This window comes from Dipodomys merriami, unplaced genomic scaffold, assembly GCF_024711535.1.
Source record: "Dipodomys merriami isolate MVZ:Mamm:240054 unplaced genomic scaffold, mDipMer1.0.p SCAF_5, whole genome shotgun sequence".
NCBI lineage: Eukaryota > Metazoa > Chordata > Mammalia > Rodentia > Heteromyidae > Dipodomys > Dipodomys merriami.
Window position 1 is genome coordinate 77,669,453 of NW_027206068.1, and position 21,266 is coordinate 77,690,718.

The window sequence follows — 21,266 nt, forward strand, 5'->3', positions numbered from 1 at the left end:
ACTCCAGTGATCTTGTCCTGCCTGAAACAAGCACAGTAACAAGACAAACCGATATGTGTGTGTGTATGTATGTATGTATATATATACACACATATCCATATCCATATCCTAGTATTACTAGATGGCTCTATGGCTGTGTCCAGTCTCCCAAGGAGCCCCCAACATGGGGTGCAGTAGCTCTGTACCCCCACAGATCCAGCACTTGCCAGCAGCACCAGTGTCTCAGCCCTGGGGACCTCAGCTTCAGCGCTGTCTTTGGGAACTGGAGCAGAGGCTGCCCAGGCTTGCTGAGGTGTCTGCTCTTTCTGGAAGCTTCTCACTGGGACAAGGACAAGAGAAGGTGGCGGGTCCCCAGGTCCCAGCAGGACACGGAATTGTCCTGGATTGTTTCAAGAGAGACGCTTAGTGAAAACACAGCGGGGACTCGGGAGCCAGGCGGAGAGCCAGGAGACGAGGACCAGGAGTGGGGGCTCGGGGAGGCTCTGCACCCGCAGGCCTGAAAAGCCAGGGATCTCAGACCTGAGCGCAGAGCCGGCTGCGCAGGCCGGGTGCAGGCCGGTTCCAGGCGGTTTCCTGCTTCTCCCTTCGCCCACCCCACATCCCATCTCCTGCCATGCATTCCCCCTGCTCCACGGGGCCCGGGAAGGGGCCAGACAGAAGGAATCAGCACGAGGAGGGCACACGGAAGTGTCCAGCCCTGGTGGGCAGAGGGGAGGCGTGCAACCCTGCTTGCCTTTAGGCTAACGCCAGCCTGGCGTGCTCAGATGGGAATAAAAGGTACACACTGGGTGTGGAAGGGGTGGAGTGGGAGCAAAATCCAGGCCTCCTTTCACAAGGGCACGGCTCTGGTTTTGAGACCCCGAGAGGGGTCACAGCCTCATCCAAGAGCCTCGGGCACCCCCCCACCCCAGCATTTTTTCCATCTCTTCCCTTTTTTTTTTTGCCAGCCCCGGTGCTTGAACTCAGGGCCTGGGCATCGTCCCTGAGCTTCTCTCTTGCTCAAGGCTAGCGCTCTGCCACTTGAGCCGCAGCACCACTTTTTCTGCTTAGTGGTACTGAGGAATGGAACCCAGGCTTCATGCTGCTAGGTGGTGGAACCACATCCCCAGTGCTCCGTCTCTTCCCCAACCCCAGGGAGTTGCAAAATCCAGGCTCAGGGGCAAGCTGAGTTAGACCCCAGGCTTTTCTGCTTTCTTCCATCCGTTTTCAGTTTGTCCGTGTAGGAAGATGGCCACTGTCAGGGTCTGGAAGCAAGCACTTCGGCGGCACCCACACGCTCAGCCCACTCCAGCCTTCCTCATCTTCTAGGAAGGAAACTTCTGACCCTGCCAACAGTGACTCCTCACCTCGGCGCCCCCAGCAGCCACCGCTCTACTTCCTGCGTGCAGAGGTGGCTGTGTGGGACCTTGCTGATCCAGATGATCCTGTGGTGACTGTCACGCGACTGTCACGTGACTGCTCCAGGCCCCTGCCTGTGGGGCCCTGGGCACAAAGCGGAATGGCCACCCTGTGATCCTTGGGTCCCGCCTTTGCTCAGCCCTCGCTCCATCTCGAATTGCAGCCACTCCAGGGCAATTTCGCAAGGCACGCTGTGAGCAAGTACGTGCACAAGGCCTGTTCCAGATCCTGCCATCGGTGCTTGGGGTCTGTGCTCGGATGGGGAACTGCGGGTCACGCAGGAGCTCTATTTTTAAGTTTTTGAGGAACAACCACACTGTTTCCGCAGCAGCTGCGTTGCTTTCACCCCCTCCAGTGGGGCACGGGTGCCAATTTCTCCACATCTTAACCAGGCTTCGTGTCCCTTGGGTTGGCAGTCTGCAAACCTAATGGGTTGGGTGGTATTTCATTTGCATTCCCAGCCTTTTGTGTGCTGCTGGTTCTGAGACCCGAACTCAGAGCCTCACACCCTCCGAGCTTTTCCACGCCAGGTTGGCCCTCTACCACTCAAGCCACAGCTCCACTTCTCTTTTTTGCCAGCTGATTGGCGATGAGTCCTGAGGATCTGTCTGCCTGGGCTGGCCTCTAATTGTGATCCTTGTTAGGTTTTTAAAAAGAGGTAGCCGAGTAAGAACAGCACCAGCACGCACGTGGTATTCAGGTAAGGGGTAGGTTTATTCAGTAGACCTGCTGGGACCAGGCAAGGTTGGCACTCCACATGGCTGGAAAAGGCCTGGGAATGAGAGAGCTAGGAAGAGAGGAAAGACAGAGAAAAGAGCCAGAAAAGAGCAGAGAGAGGGGTAAGAACAGTAGCACTCACGTGGTATTCAGGTAAGGGGTAGACCTGCTGGGACCAGGCAAGGTTGGCAATCCACGTGGCTGGGAAAGAGAGGAGAGAGAGGGGAAAGAGCTAGAGCAGAGAGAGAGCAGAGAGAGCTAGAAAAGAAGAGCAAGAGAGCGTCTGGGCCTGCGCTAGGCCTTATGTAGGGTATGGGCGGAGAAAGGTGTGGCCACATCAAATTCAGATGTGACCTCAGCGGATGCAGATGTGACCTCTTCCAGGTGTGCCAGTTGCCTAGGTTAACGCAGGTACTGGGTGGAGACTTTGCTGCGAGGAGGGTGGAGTCTGCTCGCCATCCAGGAGCGGACTTTACAATCCTCAGCTCTTGTGAGAGCCTGAAAAGCCGCGCTGTGAGACGGGAAAGGATTGGGAGTGTGGAGGCCTTCTCCCAGCACAGCCTCTCAGAACAGGGAGAGTTTCCTAGAAAGGCCAACCCACCCTGGCCTAATGGGAAATCAGATCTCTATTCAGGGTGTGGCTGACTAGGGGGACGGGGAGGGGGGGGTTAGACTAAGGTTCATGCAAATCATAAGCTGTTTACATTTAGTTCTCCTTCCCAAGATAGGGAAGTCACCTACCAATTGTACACAAACTGTGCCTTAGTTAACAGTTGTAACCCTAGCCTTTGCCTGTCTTCAGTACCCTTCCCTTGTACTAGACTCAATAAAAACCCTCGTTAATGGGATCCCAGCACCCCACAGCAGGAACTGCTTCAGGCCCCCTGGTCTCCCAAAACCTCAGTCCGACATTGTACTGCCCCTGTCACAGCGCATTGTGACAAGATCCCAGATCCCAGCCTCCTGAGTAGCTAGGATTACCGGTGTGAGCCACTGTTGCCTCCTGTGCACTTTTCCTCGTGTGTGTGTGTGTGTGTGTGTGTGTGTGTGTGTCTGTGTGTGTGTGTGTGTGATTCTTCTTGGCTTCCTCCATTTTCAATCCAAGTTATGGGTGAAAGCTGCTGTGGTATAGACTCTACTTGTCCCAACCCCTTCCCACCACCCCCGGCCTGCCGCCCACCCCGCGGACATTCCAGTCTCCAGTCTGCACTCCACCTGGTCTTACCCAGGTCGACCATGACCGTGTGTGTGTGTGTGTGTGTGTGTGTGTGTGTGTGTGTGTGTGTGTGTGTGTATACACGTGGGGCTTGAACTCTGGGCCTCAGCGCTGTCCCTCAGCTCTTCAGCTCAAGGCTAGCGCTCTACCACTTGAGCCACAGCGCCACTTCCAGTTTTCTGGTGGTTCACTGGAGATAAGAGTCTAATCGACGTTCCTGCCTGGGCAGGCTCTGAACTGTGATCCTTGTTAGGTTTTTAAAAAGTGGTAGCCGAGTAAGAACAGCACTAGCACGCACGTGGTATTCAGTTAAGGGTTAGGTTTATTCAGTAGACCTGCTGGGACCAGGCAAGGTTGGCACTCCACATGGCTGGGAAAGGCCTGGGAATGAGAGAGAGCTGGGAAAGAGAGGGAAGAGAGAGGGAAGAGCTAGAGCAGAGAGAGAGCAGAGAGAGCTAGAAAAGAAGAGCAAGAGAGGGGAGAGAGATAGAAGAAAGAGAGCAGAGAGAGAGCCGAGAGCAAAGAGAGTAGGGAGAGCTAGAAAAGAGCAGAGAGAGAGCAGAGAGGAACAGAGAGAGCTAGGTAGCAGAGAGAGCTAGAATAGAACAGAGAGGGCGTCTGGGCCTGCGCTAGGCCTTATCTAGGGTTTGGGCGGAGAAAGGTGTGGCCACATCAAAATCAGATGTGACCTCAGCGGATGCAGATGTGACCTCTTCCAGGTGTGCCAGTTGCCTAGGTAACGCAGGTACTGGGTGGAGACTTTGCTGCGAGGAGGGTGGAGTCTGCTCGCCATCCAGGAGCGGACTTTACAATCCTCAGATCTCAGCCTTCTGAGTAGCTAGGATGACAGGCGTGAGCCACTGGCATCTGGCCTGCCCACCATCCTGGTAGAACTGCTGTCCACCCAGATGCCGGCTAGACACCTGCGCTCCTCCTGCCTCCCCGAGGAAGCTCCGGCCACGGCTCCGCAGCCGTCAGCCTCACAGGTGGGCAGTGTCCATGGTCCCATGGCCCACGCCGTCCGGGCGTCCTGTCCCTTACCCTTCAGCTCCACCCCAGGCCCGGCTGCGGAACAAGTGGCTTTTCCTTTCCCTCATTTGGAACAGAGGCACCCAGGGCCGCCCCTTGTTGTGTAAGCTTCTCCTACCAAGAAAAACCAAGGATTTAAAAACAACAGGCAAGGGGCTGGGAAGATGGCTCAGTGGTAGAGCGCTTGCCTTGCATGCATGAGGCCCTGGGTTTGATTCCTCAGCACCACATAAGCAAAACGAAAAAAGCCAGAAGTGGCGCTGTGGCTTAAGTGGTAGAGCACTAGCCTTGAGCTGAAGAGCTGAGGGTCAGCGCCCAGGCCCAGAGTTCAGGCCCCACGACTGGACCCAAAAAAAAAAAACAGGCAAGAGTCCAACGTCTCAGTCTTGCGAAGATCTGAGTTGCTCTCCTCAGCGCGGGGCTTCCGAGGCCCCCCAAGGGAAGCAGCTGTGGTTCTGATAATGAGGTGAAGCAGCCTCACCCCAGTCTCCCGGTCAAGTACAGCCCTGGGTCACAGGCAGCCAGCAGCTCCCAGCACCCTCCTGGGGGGGAGGGGGGCTGAGGTGGGAGGCGTGGCTGCCACTGTGGCCCACACATCACACCCCTTCAGCCCGACTGACACGCGCTCTCCAGCCACCACACATGGGCATGCACCATGGTCTTCCAGGGCTCCCAGCAGTGTGAGAATTCCCACCCAGACCCCTCACAAGCAGCAGCCCCCAGAGCCCAAGAGGTTTCTAGAGAGAGCTCGGAGGGGCAGGCTACGGCAGCCCCCCCGCCCCCCCCCCCCCCGCCTCTCAACCATGTGTGGCAGGCTGCCCGCGCCATCTGCAAGGGTCACAGACCGCGCCTGGTGAGCAGGACCCCGGCCGTACCTGTGCTGCCATGGGTGCCAACCTCTCCATGCCCTGCCCCTTCAGTTCTCAAGTGCAGGCAGCCTCCTGAAGCCACGGGGAGTAACCCTGGAAACCCCGAGGCTCCCCGTCGCGGGGCGAAGTACAAAATGTGAGCCTTAACCCTGACCAGGAGCCTACCGCTGACACGGCCTTTAGCAACCCCCGAGCCTGTCTTGAGAGGGTAGTGTGCACCTCACAGGACCGTGGGGGCCTGGGCTCTCCTGACAGTGTAGCCTGGATGCCAGGTCACAGCCCCTCCCTGCTCCCCAGGGAAGGAGCCAAGGGGCAGAGGGCGGGGGCCTGGGCCTGCCCCTCAGTCGCGCTAACAGAGCCACCGGCCCCAGCCGACCTACACCCATGGATTAGATGTAGGGCCACCCCTGGCTCCAATGGAGGCTGAGAAAGGTGGCCTCTGCTATGTCCAGCTACAATGCCGGGTATTCTGTGGCTACTTTTCCATTTGTGGGTCTCATACGGTGCTAAGAGATGCGCACAGCAATGTGCATGTAACTGAGGCCTTAATGTATACATATATACACATATACACATACATGGAAATCAGCTAAAATTCCACCAACAGACACAGGAGCAAAAATGGTGATGGCGCCAGGCACTGGTGGCTCACACCTATAACCCTAGCAACTCAGGAAGCTGAGTTCTGGAGGGTTGTGGCTCAAAGCCAGCCCAGACAGAAACGCTTATGAGATTCCACCTCCGACTGACTTGTGAAAGGCATGGCTCAAGTGGCAGAACATCAGTCCTGCAAGCAAGAAGGTTGAGCAGGTTTGGGGCCTTGAGTACAAACTCTAGTACTGCCATTAAAAAAACAGCCAGGGGGGCTGGGAAAGTGGCTCAGTGGTAGAGCGCTTGCCTTGCATGCCTGAGGCCCTGGGTTCGATTCCTCAGCACCACATAAGCAAAAAGAAAAAAAAAGCCAGAAGTGGCGCTGTGGCTCAAGTGGTAGAGCACTAGCCTTGAGCTGAAGAGCTGAGGGGCAGCACCCAGGCCCAGAGTTCAGGCCCCACAACCGGACCCCCCCCCCAAAAAAAAAGAGCCAGGGAAGCCACCGGACCCAAAAAAAAAAAAAAAGAGCCAGGGAAGCCGGGCGCTGGTGGCTCACGCCTGTAATCTTAGCTACTCAGGAGGCTGAGATCTGAGGATTGCAGTTCAAAGTCAACCTGGGCAAGAAAGTCTGTGAGACTTTTATCTCCAATTAACTAAAAAAATCCCCCCAAATACAAGTGGGGTGCAAAAAAGCCCAGGGGGGGACTGGGAAGGTGGCTCAGTGGTAGAGTGCTTGCCTAGCATGCATGAAGCCCTGGGTTTGAGTCCTCAGTACCACATACACAGAAAAAGCTGTGACTCAAGTGTCAGAGTGCTAGCCTTGAGCAAAAGAAGCTCAAGGACAGTGCCCAGGCTCTGCGTTCAATCCCTAGGACCAGCACAAAGAAAAGAAAGAAAAGGAAAAAGAAAAAGAAAGGAAGAAAGAGGTTTGACACCAGCCCCCAGATAACAGTCCCCCTAAATTTCCACCTGTCCACCCAGCTCTGGAAAATGTGACCTTGAATGGCAAAGGGACCTGGCCAATGGGAAGTACTGGGGTTTGGACTCAGAGACTTGTTTTTCACTCGGCTTGCTTGCTCAGCTGGGGTCCTGCCACTTGAGCCATGTCTCCAGCCCTTCTTTTTTCTGGTTAGAGAAAGAATCTCATGGACTTTTCTGCCTGGACTGTCTTGAACCTCAAGCCCTTGGATCTGAGCCTCCTGGGTAGCTAGGATTATAGGTGTGAGCCACTGGCACCTGGCTATGTCAAAGGTCTTGAGTTGAGATGAGAGTTTCCTGGTGCCTCTGGTCCACTTGATACCCAAACCCCACCAACTGGCTGGGTCATAAACAAAAGAGATTTGGACTTAGCTAGAAGTTCAAGATCAAGACACTGCAGGTTTGGTGAGGTGCTACTACGCGGATAGGAGGAGGGAAAGGGGTGCTCTGGGCCTCTGATAAGGACCCTGGCCTCACTCCTGAGGACTCTGCCCTCATGACCTCCGCACCCTGAGGCACGGTGCCATCCCTTAGGGAATTCACTTACAAATCTTCAAGGGGATATAAACACTCAGTGCACAGCACCTACTTTGTTCCTGTGAGTTGATGTAGCCACAAGATCCTTAGACCTGAGAAGGAAGCAGGAGAAGAAAATGATAAGGCCAAGACAGAGGCCTGCGCAATGGAGGGAGGCCCAGAAACCCGGCGGGCAGGGAACGCCCCTTGTCCCCGGCCCTGCCAACGCCTCATTCTAGTAGAGCGATTCCCGATTCCCACTTCTGACCTCCACAATGGGAGAGCGGGTGCCGCTCTGAGGCACCGACTGCTCATGTGTCACCGCCGCCCCTGGGATCTGTGAGCTCCCGCTTACCCAGAGCCCAGATGTTCAGGGGGAGGAGGAGGGATGAGGGAAGCTAGAGAGGGCCGCCACGGCGGGCTCCAAAGACCCGGATGGCACCATCCTCCCTGAGATGACACAGCGGGCCTCTTTGGGAGCGAGGGAGGACTGAGCGGCACAGAAATGCTGGTCTTTCTGTGCCGGTGCTGGCTGGGATGATGAGCAGTGAGGAGCAGAGGTGTGTGCTGAGTTCAGGTGCAGCAGGTCCCTCTCTGCTCCTCTCTCCCTGTTCTAGGGGCCAGAAGCTCACACTCCTGTGTGGTCAGGACCATGTTCTCTCCGGTGGCTCCAGGGAAGATGCTTCCTTCTGCCTTGCGACCTCTGGCAGACCCTGAGATCCATGGCTGACCACTGCTCCCCTACAGGCCTGGCCTCTGTCCTGCTTCGCACCTGTCTGCATTCCTTCTATTTGCAAATCAGGGGAGCTCTCTATTGGACAGAGGCTGTGCTCCTCTGGAGGAATCCAGCCCATTATAACTCATCATAAAGATACCATTTGCAAACAAGGTGGCACCCCAGAAAATACATGAGTTTTAGGGGAATACCTACCCATGTTCCCTCCTTGTCACCTCCACCCACACCCCCTCCTTACCATCATCCCCCATGGGACACCCCCCTCCAGCTCTGGCCGATGTCAGACCAAACACACCACGTTGTCCTACCCAGCATGACTCATCGCAACCTTGACCTCCAGCACCCAGCCACCGTCCTAGGGCCACTCCATGGACTTTGGCGCATTCGAATTGCCTCTCCCACGGAACATGCATTCTCCTGCCCTTGCCTGCCTCCCCCGAGCCAGAAATAGTCATCCAGGGAGTTCAGAGTGCTCAGGACAGCATGGGGCCCCCCTCCCCTAGATGCCTGTGTCAGCTCCAGGAAGCAGGCTGAGAATCGGCAGACACACGCCCTGCAAAACCCACGTCACCAAACTGAAACTGAATCCTTGTCTGTCCGTCCAAGAGATCAGAGACAGCAGCCAGTTTCCCAAACTGGCCTTTCCGCCCGTTCCCTGTGTCCCAATCCTCACTGAAAGCCATCAGAGCAGCGGAGCTCAACCCATCAGCTCCTCTCCCAGAAAGCAGATCTGAAATGTCAGCTACTTCTTGTTCTCTGGCTCTGCTTTCTCAGCTCCGTCCAGACCACTTATGCCAATTTTAGAGAATGGAGTGTTGCCCGATTCTGCAATAGCAAATAAATCAATTAATGCTGCTGAAGAAACTTATCTTTTTTGTCTTCTGACAGTGGACAGAGCAGAGATCTCTGCCCTCTTGGAGCCAAAGTCGAGTGTCTGCCCAGTGCAACCGTCCATCAGGTCCCCAGCCCCAAAGGCCTCTTGGCCACTCTGCCTTGAGTCCTCCCCCTCCCTCCTCCCTGCCACCCTGCCTAGAGACCAGGACTGCCAACCCCCTGCCAGAGCCTGTATCCCTCCTTGTGATTCTACCAATTCCAGGAGTACCCAGCGCCCCGCCACCCTGAACAGGTACTCTAGGGTCCATATCAGCACCCGCCCCTCATCCGGAAAGATCTACTATGACATCCTCCACCAGGGCCTCCCTCTGGCCTAACTCCCATGAGCCCAGGCTCCACCAGCCTCTAGCGCTCCCTCCCCTCCCCTCAGCAGACCCGGGGCCACAGCAGACCAATCAGGACCACTCTGGTCCTGGTCCCTCTGGCCTCCACAGCTTCACATGCTCCCTCTTCCTCAATCTTTCTGGAATTTTCCATCACCATCTAAATTTGCTCATTTCTTCCATTATGAAAATAAAACCAAATTCCCCGCATCTTGTTCTCCTCCAGCCCCTTTATCTCCTGCCACCTCCTGACGGTCCACACCCCACTGCCTCCTCACCTCAGCGTCCCCGACGCTCGCCAATGTCTGCCAACCCCACTACCCGACCGCAAGACGACCCACGCATCACTGGCGGCTCCTTCCCAGCGCTTAACTTCTTGTCTTTGGAAATCACACCTTCTTGCTTTTTGGAGGTCCCCCCAGAGCCCCGGGGGCATCGCCTGGTCCTCTCCACCCACTGCCCAGGCACCCTGCTTCCTCATTCTGCACACACAGTATTGACGGCCTTCTAGGTCAGGGCTGGCATCTGCAAAGCTTCGCTCTTCTGGGGATAGATACAGGACTGTGATTCAGACCTGCAGAAGCAGCTCTGGTCTCCGTGCCCCTCCCCGCCAAGTCGGACCCCATGTGCCCTGCTCCCATGGGGCACTGTCCCAGCAGGATGAGGGCGGGGGCCGGGCAGCAGTATGGTGCTTCTCTGTGTGAGCGCCTGACTTGGCGCTCTCAGGCACTATAACGTGTCTGGGGAGCAGATGCGCTCATATGAGGTGTGCCGTCCCACCAGCACAGCAGTGCAAGGAAATACGTAGGGTGGACAGGCACAGGGACTGCTTTCCCCAGGCAGGGGAGGGGACCCAGAATGCCATGTCAGGCAGTCCTCTGGACATACCTGTTGGCCCTGGTGTTCTACCTGTAACTGGCCCTGCTGCTAAAAGTGATGGTGTGAGAATAATGAGGGCAGATCACTTGGCACCTGCTGCGAGACCCTGACTCAAGTGTGTGGAGGAAGCAGAATCCTCCATTATTGATGGTGGCAAGGTAGAATGGTGTGTCTGCTTTAGGAAAGGCTCCAACAACCCCTCAAACAATCCACGCAGAGTTTCTGTAGGAACTGCAACTCTACTCCCAGTTCCATCGAGGAGAAACACACACACACACACTTGTGTTTATAGCAATATTATTCCCAATACCCCACACTCATCAGCTGGAGAATGAATGCACACATGTATGGAATACTATTCAGCCATAAACACTGACGCAACATGGATAAATCTTGAAAAGGTAATGCTAAGAGCCAGGCTCAATGGACTATATGTAGGATTCTACGCCTGTGGACATGCAGAGAGGAGCCCCGTGGGCCAGGCTGGGGTAGAGGGAGAAGGGTGACAAAGGCTGTGGTGATCCCACCCCTCTGTGATCCAGTACAAACCACCAAGTTGTGCACATCAGTGGACAGCTGCAGTAAATGGTGCCACTGGGGCACTGACTGACTCTAAAGACACTCCTAGTCACAAGAACTGACTTCACTACACGCCAAGGTTGACCCTGTTTTTGTTCTATTTTTGGCAGGCCTCAGGCTTGCTAGACAAGTGCTTTATGGCCTGAGCACTCTGACAGCATGTGCCTCTATATTTAAGAAGTCCCGGATGACAGACCACATCAGGTACTTCTTAAAAACAGGATCCATCTGTGGGCTGATGGAAAAGTACCTGCCTAACAAGCTTGAGACTGTGAGTTCAAACCCTAGTACCACCAAAAAGAGAAAAGCCAAACACAACAAGGTATAGTGATACGTGCCAGTGCCTTTAGCTGTTCAAGAGACAAGAGTTGGAGCAGGAAGATTTCAAGTTCAAGACCAGATTTGGCAAAGTTATCAAGATTCTTATCAAAAAATCAAAATAACTGGAAGCATGGCTCCTGGATTCATTCCACAGTCTCTCTCTCTCTCTCTCTCTCTCTCTCTCTCTCTCTCTCTCTCTCTCTCTCTCTCATACACACACACACACACACAGAGGAACCACATATATTCATAAGAAAACATCTGGAAATATAGTCCAAAAAAATCTAGTGGTTATCTCTAGGCGATGGTTTTACAGATGATTTTAGTTTAAAAAAATCTGAATTACCATGAATGTGATGCTTTTATATTGAAACTGCAAATACGTTTAGTCACCCCTCCATCTGAAACAGTGGATTATGTGTGACTATGAAGGACTATGGCCAGCATGGTAGAACGCATGGTGGGAACCCAGGCTGCAGGACGTGCATGGCTCACCCAGGCATCCCAAGCCCCAGGGCTTCCTGGGCTGTGGCCACTCTGCTCTGAACAAGGAGCCAGAGAGGCCAGTGCAGGGTCACCTGCCTGCCCCCTGCACAGAAGCCTTCTAGCAGTAAGACACATGCGGACCTAAACATACCACCGTGACCAGGCTTCCCTCAAGTCTTAACTCAGCACTAGTGGTGGTAGGGAATGGGCCCTGGGCAAACCTTGGGGCACTGGACTATGGTTTCTGATAGGGATGTTGGAACTCCAAGGGAGTTCATTCTGCCTGTTCCATTGATTACCCCCAAAGACCTCCCACTCCCTAAGAGTAAGGACCTCCACAGCCCTAGCAGGGATCCTACAGAACCAGCCCAGAGGCGTGCCCTGTGGTCCCAGAGGAGCAGCCCCAACTGTTCTATGGCCTGAACCGCGGTACCACGGTTCAGGCCCCCTGACTGCAGGTGGGGCACACCCTGGAGCGGCTTAGCTACCTTGACCTGGGCAGGCAAAAAGTTTGCAAGATGTGTACGTGCGCGGACCCATGCATGCGCACCAATACTGCAGTTGGAACACAGGGCCTGGGCTCTGTCCCTTATCTGTTTTTCTCAATGTTGACACTCTACACTAGCCACCGTTCCACTTCCTTTGTAGTTAATTGAAGATAAGGGTCTCATGTACTTTCCTGCCTAAGCTGGCTTTAAACCTGTCCTCAAGATCTCAGCCTTCCCAACAGCTAAGATTACAGGTGTGAGCCATGGATGCCAGGGCTCTTTCTCAACAGAGCAACTGGCCAAGGGAATCAGAAGCCTTTCTCCACGGGAGACAAAGAAACAAAAACAAAAAAAAGTCCTAAGGTGTTATTACAGGCTGTGCACCTCAAGACAAGGACAGAGTCTGCTCAGCCAGGCAGGCCTCAGACAAGAGATCTAAACATGTTAGATACCCCAGGACAAAGGAGCAGTCCTGTCACCTGACAGCCCGTGGGCGAGCCTGATAGATCTGCTGGGAGCTGCGGGGCACTTACTCCTGACATTCTCACCACAGGGAGAAGGGCTCCCTAGAAGCTTCCTGAAGGTGCTCAAGTTTCACCATGGGGTCAGTGACATGCCACCTTGCAAGTTCAACTCCGTGAGGCTAACGACATCAACGTGCACCTGCAGGACGCGCAGTGACCAGCAGGGAGGTGGGGTGAGGGGGCGGCTCTGGCCTGCGAGAAACCCACGGCCACCTCACACCGCTGCCTGTCGGCTGGCAGCGATCTGCAGTTCTGCTAGCACACAAAGCCTCGATGTGAGCGGGATGGGGGGGGGGGGGCTCACACCGTAATCCTAGCTACCCAGGAAGCTGAGATCGGAGGATCAAAGCCAGCCGGGCCAGGAAAGTCCAGAGGTGGAGCGGCGGCTCAGAGGGGAGGGCGCCGGCCGCGAGAGATAAGGCCAAGGGGCGGAGCCCAGGCCGGGCTCCGGTCCCCGGGTCACTCCGGGCACGGCAGTGCGCGCGCACGCGTGCACGGGGCGGCCTGGGGGTCACCACTGCCTGGGAACCAAGCCTGCAGTCTCTAACGGGGCCCGGGGCCGGCGGGCAGGGCCGGGCCGGCGGAGGCCGCGCCGCGCGGGGTCGCGCTGGGAAGCGGAGTGTCGACGGCCCGCCGCCCCGGGCCGAGTCCTGGCGGGAGGGGACCTTCGACCTCGGCACTGGCCGCTGACCGCGGGGGCGGCCGCGCGAACCGCAGCCCACCGCACACGGCGCCCCGCCGCCGGCCCGGGGGCGCCGCTCCCCAGGGCTCCGGGGTCTCCACGCGGCCGGCGGCCTCACCGGCCCGCGGGACCGGAAGCGAGGGCGGCCGGGAATCCTGGGTCACCGCTCCCCACCCACCCTCGGTCCCCCGACCCCCCGACCCCGCCGGGCGGCGCGCGTCCGCCCGAGCGCGCGTGCCGGACGCGGGCCGCGGGCCGCGGTGGCGTGTGCTCACGTCATATGGGCCGCCCGCCTCCGATTGGCTGCGGCCGCCTCACCAGACCCAGTGCGGACGGGCGCGCGTGCGGGGCGGGGCTGGGCCGGGCCACGCCCCCGGGAGGCGCGCGCGGGCGGCGGGTAGGCCGGGCGAGGTCACGTGATGCGGGGCCGCGGCCCGCTATATAAGCCGCGCGCCGGCCCGCCGCTGCGGCCGCGTTTGGGCCGTCCCTGGGCTCCTCCCGTTCCTCCTCCTCAGTCTCCTCCGACGCCGCCGCCGCCCCCTCGGCAGGTACGCGGCGGGATCGGGTGGGGGTCCGAAGGCGCGGCCCGCCCCGCGCGGGGGACGGGAGACGCGGGCCGGGCGGGATCCGGGGGTCGCGGGGGCGGGCCGGGCGGGCGGCCTCCGGGCCTTTGTCCCGCCCGGGCGCCAACTCGCCCCGCGCCGTCCCGCAGGAGCGCCCTGCACGCGGCGGGCACGGATGCCCAGGCTGCACGACCACCTGTGGAGCCGCCCGTGCGCCGGCGCCGCCCGGCCCCTCAGCCGCGCGCCGCGCGCCGCCCGCCCGGGAGGCATGATCGCCGCGGCCCCGCGCGCGCCGGGCCCCGCGCCCGCCGGGCCGAGCGGCCGCGCCGGCGGCCGGCATCGCCACCTGGTGCAGCGCGGCCTCGTGCTCTTCCTGGTCGGCGTGGTCCTGGCCCTGGTGCTCAACCTGCTGCAGGTCCAGAGGAACGTCACGCTCTTCCCGGACGAGGTGATCGCCACCGCCTTCTCCTCCGCCTGGTGGGTGCCCCCGTGTTGCGGGACGGCCGCGGGTGAGTGCCTCCCTCCTCCGGCGGGACTAGGGCGGGCAGAGGGCCCGGGCCCGGCCCCGCCGAGCCCCGCGGGGAGGCGGCGAGCCGGGGAGCCCCGACCCGTCCCTCGGGCGTCCGGTGACAGCGGCGCCCGCGCTCACCCAGCCGGCGCCCCGGGATTGGCCGCGCGGGGAACTGGTGAGGGCCGTGCCGCCCGCCGATTGGCTGCTGGCGGGATGAGGAAAACAAACTCACGTGCTGTCGGGAGGGCGTCGGCGGGGCGCCGCCTCCCCGCACTGGCTTCTGCACCTGGCCCCGGCTCTTGCGCGGCCACCTTCCCCTGCCACCAAGCCTGTGGCCCGGTCGCCTTTGACCCGCTTAGAACCCGGCCGTCCAACATGGGCCCAAGCAGACAGTGCAAGTTCTTGGTTGTCACTTGGCTGGCTTTACAGAGACTGTTGGGTGACTGTGACCCTCCAGCCCCCTGAATCCTTTGTAGTCAGGGCCCGAGCTCCGCCAGCTGCCCAGAACACGCCTCCACCCATGAACCCAGAGACTGGCAGGGAAGCCTCCCTGATTCCACTAGTCACTTGGTGCCTCGTTCTTTCTGTGTGCATGCGTTCGGTGCACTGTTGGCTTGTCCCTCTCTGTGCCCGGTTGTGCGTGGCTCCACATTCCACACGTAGGCAGGAAGGCAGAGCGGTGTGGTGTGCACTGCACTCGTGTCCACAGCTACACGGCTTCGGTCAGCCAGTGCGCACGCCCTCTCCCCAGCCTAGGGCTCACCTGGAATAGCCTGGGTAGGGCCTTGGGTGGACTGTGTTCCCCAGGCAGGATACCCTCCTGTTTAAGCGGTAAGCATAATAAGGTGGTTGCTCTGCTGTCAGAAAGGATCCTAACTTTTTCTCTAAGAACTTTAAGGGTTTGATGATATACAAACCAAACTAGGAAGAGCTCCGGGACCTTACGCTTGGTGGGCAAGTAATCCACCAACGCCAGCCCAACCCTTGAAAGTTCTCTGGAGAAGTAGATCCACATTTGAAGTTCAGTTTCATTGAGCATAGTAGTTCTTTCTTTGAGCCCAAAACCTGATCTTCAAAATGAAATGCTTAGAGGCATTTTCTAGGGATTCCATGAGTATCTCAGATGATTCCTCCTAGTCCTGGCTGAATGTTGGATCAGGTCTGCAGCTCTGTTTCACCGTTGATGCCCAATTCCTTCCTGTTGGGCTAGGTGAATGGAAGACGCCCAGCTCCCCAGGGCCCACAGGTCACACCCCACTTGTGTCTGGACAGTCTGTATTTGCTCACTGTTGTCTCTGCTTCACTTTTCACTTTTGGAACACCACACCTTCCTGTTGTACACATGTTTTTCAGGATTCTGTGAAGGCATCCTAGCTGTGGGCTGCGAGGCTCACTGTCCTCTGTCCTCCAGTTACATAAGCCCCATCAGTTCACACATGAGGACACAAACATGAGGAGTCACGTCCACCAGGAGCAGCCTGGCGCCAGCAGCCCAGTTTTCCCTTCCTGGTCTGAGCCCCCCTCTCCTTGGTGGGCGTGGCCACAGGGGGACAGGGAGAGCTCTGCCCCTAACCCTCCCCCCCAAACACACACACACACACACACACACACACACACACACACACACACACACACACACACACACACACACACACACACACACACACACACACACACAGGCTCTCCTCTCCTCTGCTAGTAGAGCCCCTTAAAACAGTCCAGTGCTCCTCAGGGCTTCAGGCCCAGCCCCATACTGAGGTCAGCACCGTTGCCACAACTACAAGGGCTTGCACAGGAGCTCCAGGGTGTCTACCTTGCCACTGTGAAAAGGAATCACTTGATGAAAGTAGAACGTGGAGGAGGCAAGGCGGTCAGAAAGCTGTGAGACTATCCCAGTCAACGGCTAGGCATAGTGCCCCTGCTGTCATTTTCAGCTACCTAGGGAAGTCAGAGTAGAAAGCAGGCTAGCCTGGGCATCAAGCGAGACTACTTTAAAAATAATGCAAATGGGGCTTGAGGTGTGGCTCAGGTGGTAGAGCACCTGCCTAGCAAGTGTGAGGCACTGAGTTCAAAGAAAAAAAAGTATTGTTCAGTCATTAGTTTTGACTACTTAAGGAAATAGCATGTTGTGTATTTCAATATTGTCTTTGTTTACCATGGATAATCAAGTCCTTGATTCATGTACATATTCTAACTCACCAAACTTTTCAAGATTGTGTGGGGATTGGGATACTCAGCATGTACACGAATATGAAATGAATATGAAATGAGATCTGTGGTGGTGGCTAGCCTGGCTTGGGTGTTGGCAGTGACTGTGAGAATGTGCATTAACGCTCCCTCCTCTTGGCAGCGGTGGTCGGCTTGCTCTACCCCTGTATGGACCGTCACCTCGGCGAGCCTCACAAGTTCAAGAGAGAGTGGGCCAGCGTCATGCGCTGCATCGCTGTCTTTGTGGGCATTAACCACGCCAGCGCCGTATCCTTCCCCAGCCAGCCTCGGCCGGAGCACGCAGTGAGGTCTTGTGTCGAGGCGTTTTATTACTTTCTCTGAACGCTTTGGCCATTCCTTCAGGTCTCCCGTCAGGAAGCACTGGGAGCTGACTGTCATTCTCAGAAATCCACAGTTTCTGGCTTCCTTCTGTCCTTCCAGCTTGCGCCCTCGTGGTTCCTCTGGCTACCAGGCCGTGGGGCGTGGCCACGGGCCCTGCCTCCCCTCAGACCCAGGCCCGTCACGGGAGGCCCTCGGCAGCGGTGGGCACATGCACCCTGCACGAGGTGCTGTATGTCTGCGCACAATGACCTGTTCAGGAAAGTGGTCCTGGGTTTCCTAGGAAACGCTTAGCAGACAGGGTTTCCTTAGAGCGGGTGAGAGGGCACAGTGCTTCCACGGGACAGCCACGCCCCGCACCGGCCCGCCGCTAGGCTCGCTGTTGAGGGGCTTCCTGGACAGGCGTCCTAGCGAGGTGGCAGGACACAGATGTGGAAGGAGTCGTGTTGGTTTCAGATTACTGAACAAGAAAGGGGGGAAACAATCAAGGCTTCATAGTGAAATAACGTGGTCACTCGCCCTGTTTATATCTGTAGCTGTTACCGATGGTGGATTAATAATAATAATGATGCTGTATAATAAACACCTGATAGTTTTTGTGGGCTTATCTTTCCTATCCTATGAAACTTCCTTAACTTGTGCCTGACCAGAAATTGGACTTTGCCAATAATGTTCAGCTGTCCCTGACCCTGGCAGCGCTGTCCCTGGGCCTGTGGTGGACCTTCGACCGCTCGCGGAGCGGCCTGGGCCTGGGCGTCACCATCGCCGTCCTTGCCACGCTCATCACCCAGTTTCTTGTGTACAGTGGCGTCTACCAGTAAGTGTGTGTGTGTGTGTGTGTGTGTGTGTGTGTGTGTGTGTGTGTGTGTGTGTATGTGTGTGTGTATGTGTGTATGTGTGTGTGTGGATGCCCCGGCCTTGATGACACACTGTTCGCATAGGTGTCTCCCTGCTTTGGTGAGCTGTCTGCAGAGCCACTCAGATAGATGCAGGCAGGAGGGAAAGGCTCCAGCACTGCTTCTTTTCTGGACTCATTAAAAAGCTGTTGCCCCGGGCGCCGGTGGGGTGGCTCACGCCTGGAATACTAGCCACTCAGGAGGCTGAGATAGGAGGATCATGCTTCAAAGCCAGCCTGGACAGGAAAGTCTGAGACTCTTACCTCCAATGAGCCACCAGAAAACTGGAAGTGCTGTGGCTCAAGTGATAGAGGGGTAGCCTTGAGCAAAAACGTGACCCCGAGTTAAAGCACGAATACTGACTCGCAAAAGAATGAATGAATGAATGAATGAATGTACTGTCCACAACTTGATGTGAAGGAGAGGCGGGAGAGCACTGTGGACCTCTTGAAGCCCTTTCTGGTTGGGAAGCGCCCTGTACACCCTGTTGCCAAAGCCCAGGTAGACCGACTGCTTAAGGCATTGTTTTCCCTCCAGGTACACGTCGCCAGATTTTCTCTACATTCGCTCGTGGCTTCCGTGCATATTTTTCTCAGGCGGCGTTACAGTGGGGAACATAGGACGGCAGTTAGCGATGGTGAGTACCTCCTGGCTGGGTGTGGGTGGGTTGGTATGTGCAGCGGAGCGTGTGTCAGGGTACGCCTAGTTCAGCATGAACTGCATCACAGCATGGCGTGTGTCGGGGTACGCCCAGTTCAGTGTGAACTGCATCACAGCATGGCGTGTGTCGGGGTACGCCCAGTTCAGTGTGAACAGCATCACAGCATGGCATGTATCGGGGCACGCCCAGTTCAGCGTGAACAGCATCACAGCATGGCGTGTGCCGGGGTACGCCCAGTTCAGCGTGAACGGCATCACAGCATGCATGTGTCGGGGTGCGCCCAGCCCAGTTCAGTGTGAACAGCATCAGACTCGGTGGCCAAGCCGCGTACAACCTGAGGTTTCACTCTGCTTCCGTCCTGAGTCTGCTTTCCTTGAGACACCAACCACTTGGGCTCACCATGCAGACAATCACAAAGCCTGACATGAGGGTTGGCAAGAGTGGTGGTGTGCAGGGGTCCCATTTGGTGTTCTGGGGGTGACGGCAGGTGTGCCGATTGTAGTGGAGGCTGAGGTGCAGAGGAGGCTTGCAGGGAAGCCCCTTCCTCAGGTAAATGGCCCCGTCCAGGCTCCTGTGGCGTGGTCCTGTAATCCCAGCGCCTCAGGAAGCTGAGAATTGCCATTTGAAGCCAGACTGGCAGCAAATTTGGTTAGAATCCATCTCCAATTAACCAGAAAGCAGGGCTGGCGGGTGGTGTGGCTCAAGTGGTAGAGTTCCAGCTGACACAAAAGTTAAGTAGACCGTGGTACTAGGAATTTTTTTTTAATTCTGAGTTGGAGCTTTCCTATGGGGCATCAGCCACGGGCAGAGTGCACCCCAAGCCCACCTAGCCAGGGTCCTGTGTGCGAGCCTGCACTGTCAGGACCTGCTTCATTGACGGCAGGAGCCTTGCCACTCGGTACTGACTGGTCTTTTTCTCTGTTCACGTAGGGTGTTCCGGAGAAGCCACACAGCGACTGAGCGGGGCCTGGCCGCTGGACAGATGCTCTGGACACCGGGCTGACTGCTAACGACTCCTGGAAGACGTCCACTTAGCCTGGCATAGCAAGACAGAGATAAGAACTCCTGACCTGAGGTCTCACCTGCCCTGCCCGCCCCACCCCTGTGGGTGCCACGCAGGACAGCTGGGCCGCACCGGCCCTGGGGGGCGGGGGGCAGTTTCCCCAGTATTCGATTTCATTCATGCTATTCAAAACAAGTTGCCATATTTCAAACCTTTGAACTAGAACTTGAACTCAATTACCAACAGCAGTTTTATGTCAGTGCCCAAAGGAGACAGGATGATGGTGCTTAACAGAGACCACGCGTGTGGAACGGAACTGTGTCTCCAGAAAAATTTAACATAGGGTTGTGTGGAAATGGCACCGCAGCAAGAGGAGAGATGGGCGGGAGGCGTGGCGGCGCCTCCAGGCGCTTCTGGCTTGCTGCGGCCCGCGGTGGGCACCGCCTTCCTGCTGCCCGCCGGCCTCGTGCAGACAATCGCCGGGAGACTGGACATGGTGATGCGAGGTGGCGCAACACTCTCACCCTTGAGAATGCCCGTGCGCGTCCGGTCTTGGGGCACCAACCTCTCCTCTCTCCCCCCCCCCCCCCCGCCCCTGCTGCCTTGTTGGCCCAGGCTGGCGGGGTGGCGTGTGCCCACAGCCCTATGGGACCTGCAATCTGTGATTGCCTGTAAAAAGAAGAGCGCTTGCCACTGTGTCCCACGCGTGGCGTGCTCCGTGTCCAATGGTAGTGGTGCGCACGGTGTACTCATTGAATGGCATAGACCATATTGGACCTGATTTGCAAGTATTGGGTCTTTAACTTCAAGTGCAATGTCTATGAAAACCAATCTGAGCCTTGTATTCTCTTAAATATTTATTTTTTTTAAATGCGTGAGGTGTTCATTTCAGAGCCGCGCAGGGCGGGCTCCTTCCTGTGGGTCTCGCTGAGCCTGAGTCCTCCGGCGGACTCCTTTTATGGGCTTAGTCATTTTTACTTACAAATGTACTTTTTTTGTACTTGGCATTGTTTTGAATTCTGCGGGAGTGACTCGCTGGGAAGGCAGGCGACTGTGGGGGTGCACCAACACCCACCCCTGCCAGCTGACGGCAGCTTCCCTTCCCCGGGGACCCTTGTTCGAGTTTTGCGTATTTTGTTTTGAGAAGATACCTTGAAATAACCTTGAGGTTTTTGAAACTAGTTTTTGTTTTATAGAGGAATTTTGTTTAAAAAGAATAGATCTTCTGAGTTTCAGAGTGACCCCTTAGAGACTTTCTGAACCTGAAAACATGTTTCATTGATGTCAGCGGTTGATGGCATCAGCAGTCACTAGAGCAAGGCAGTGAGCGAACCTCAAGGACGTACTTGGTTATGCACAAACAGCATAGTGTTCTTGCCTCTTAAACTGGAAGTATGAGTTAGAAATAATGTAGCCAAACAAGGTGAATCTGAAGAAATTGTTTGCCAATAGTTCATAGCAGATACTTTGAACCAAAGTGATTTAAATTTATAAAACTATAAAATCATGGACAAAAGTTGCACTCTCCCAGCTCTGAACGGCTAGTGAGATTCACATTCACCCTAAGTTTTCGACATTGTGTTCTTTCTGCATTTTTTACTTTTATTAAAGGTTCAAAACCAACTGTTGTGTTGATGAGTTTTTCTTTGAAAACAAAGAGGGATTAGTACTCTTCGTGTAGACTTTTGCCTTTGTTAATAGGAAAATGTTTTCAATTCATCGAGTTTTACAGGCTCCGCCCTGGCCTCTTGGAAGACAGATGAACCCAGCTCCATGGTTGGAAGACAGCTGCGGTCAGTGGCGCTGAGCCTGCTCTCCGGAGGTCGAGGTTGGCGGGCGGTGGAGGCCGCGCTCCTGGC

The 21,266-nt window shown here is 56.4% G+C and overlaps 1 protein-coding gene across 2 annotated transcripts; it reads left to right on the plus strand.

Annotated features, from left to right (window-relative positions):
• Positions 1–13,708: 13,708 nt before the first annotated feature.
• On the plus strand, positions 13,709–21,030 carry Insig1 (insulin induced gene 1). Of its 2 annotated transcripts, XM_069997202.1 has the most exons (6): positions 13,709–13,774; positions 13,939–14,298; positions 16,651–16,775; positions 17,498–17,664; positions 18,281–18,380; positions 19,335–21,030. In XM_069997202.1, the coding sequence occupies exons 2-6, from the start codon at positions 13,965–13,967 to the stop codon at positions 19,362–19,364; spliced, it is 756 nt and encodes a 251-aa protein (XP_069853303.1). In that variant the 5' UTR covers positions 13,709–13,774; positions 13,939–13,964; the 3' UTR covers positions 19,365–21,030. The 2 variants fall into 2 exon arrangements, with proteins under 2 accessions (XP_069853303.1, XP_069853304.1); XM_069997203.1 differs by lacking the exon at positions 13,709–13,774 and having other exon boundaries at positions 14,187–14,266.
• Positions 21,031–21,266: the final 236 nt, after the last annotated feature.

Coding starts and splice junctions, on each gene's coding strand:
- Insig1 (XM_069997202.1), top strand. CDS start 13,965: ATGCCCAGGCTGCACGACCACCTGTGGAGCCGCCCGTGCGCCGGCGCC. Junction 16,776..17,497: donor GCATTAACCACGCCAGCGCC/GTATCCTTCCCC, acceptor GTGCCTGACCAG/AAATTGGACTTTGCCAATAA. Junction 17,665..18,280: donor GTGTACAGTGGCGTCTACCA/GTAAGTGTGTGT, acceptor TTTTCCCTCCAG/GTACACGTCGCCAGATTTTC.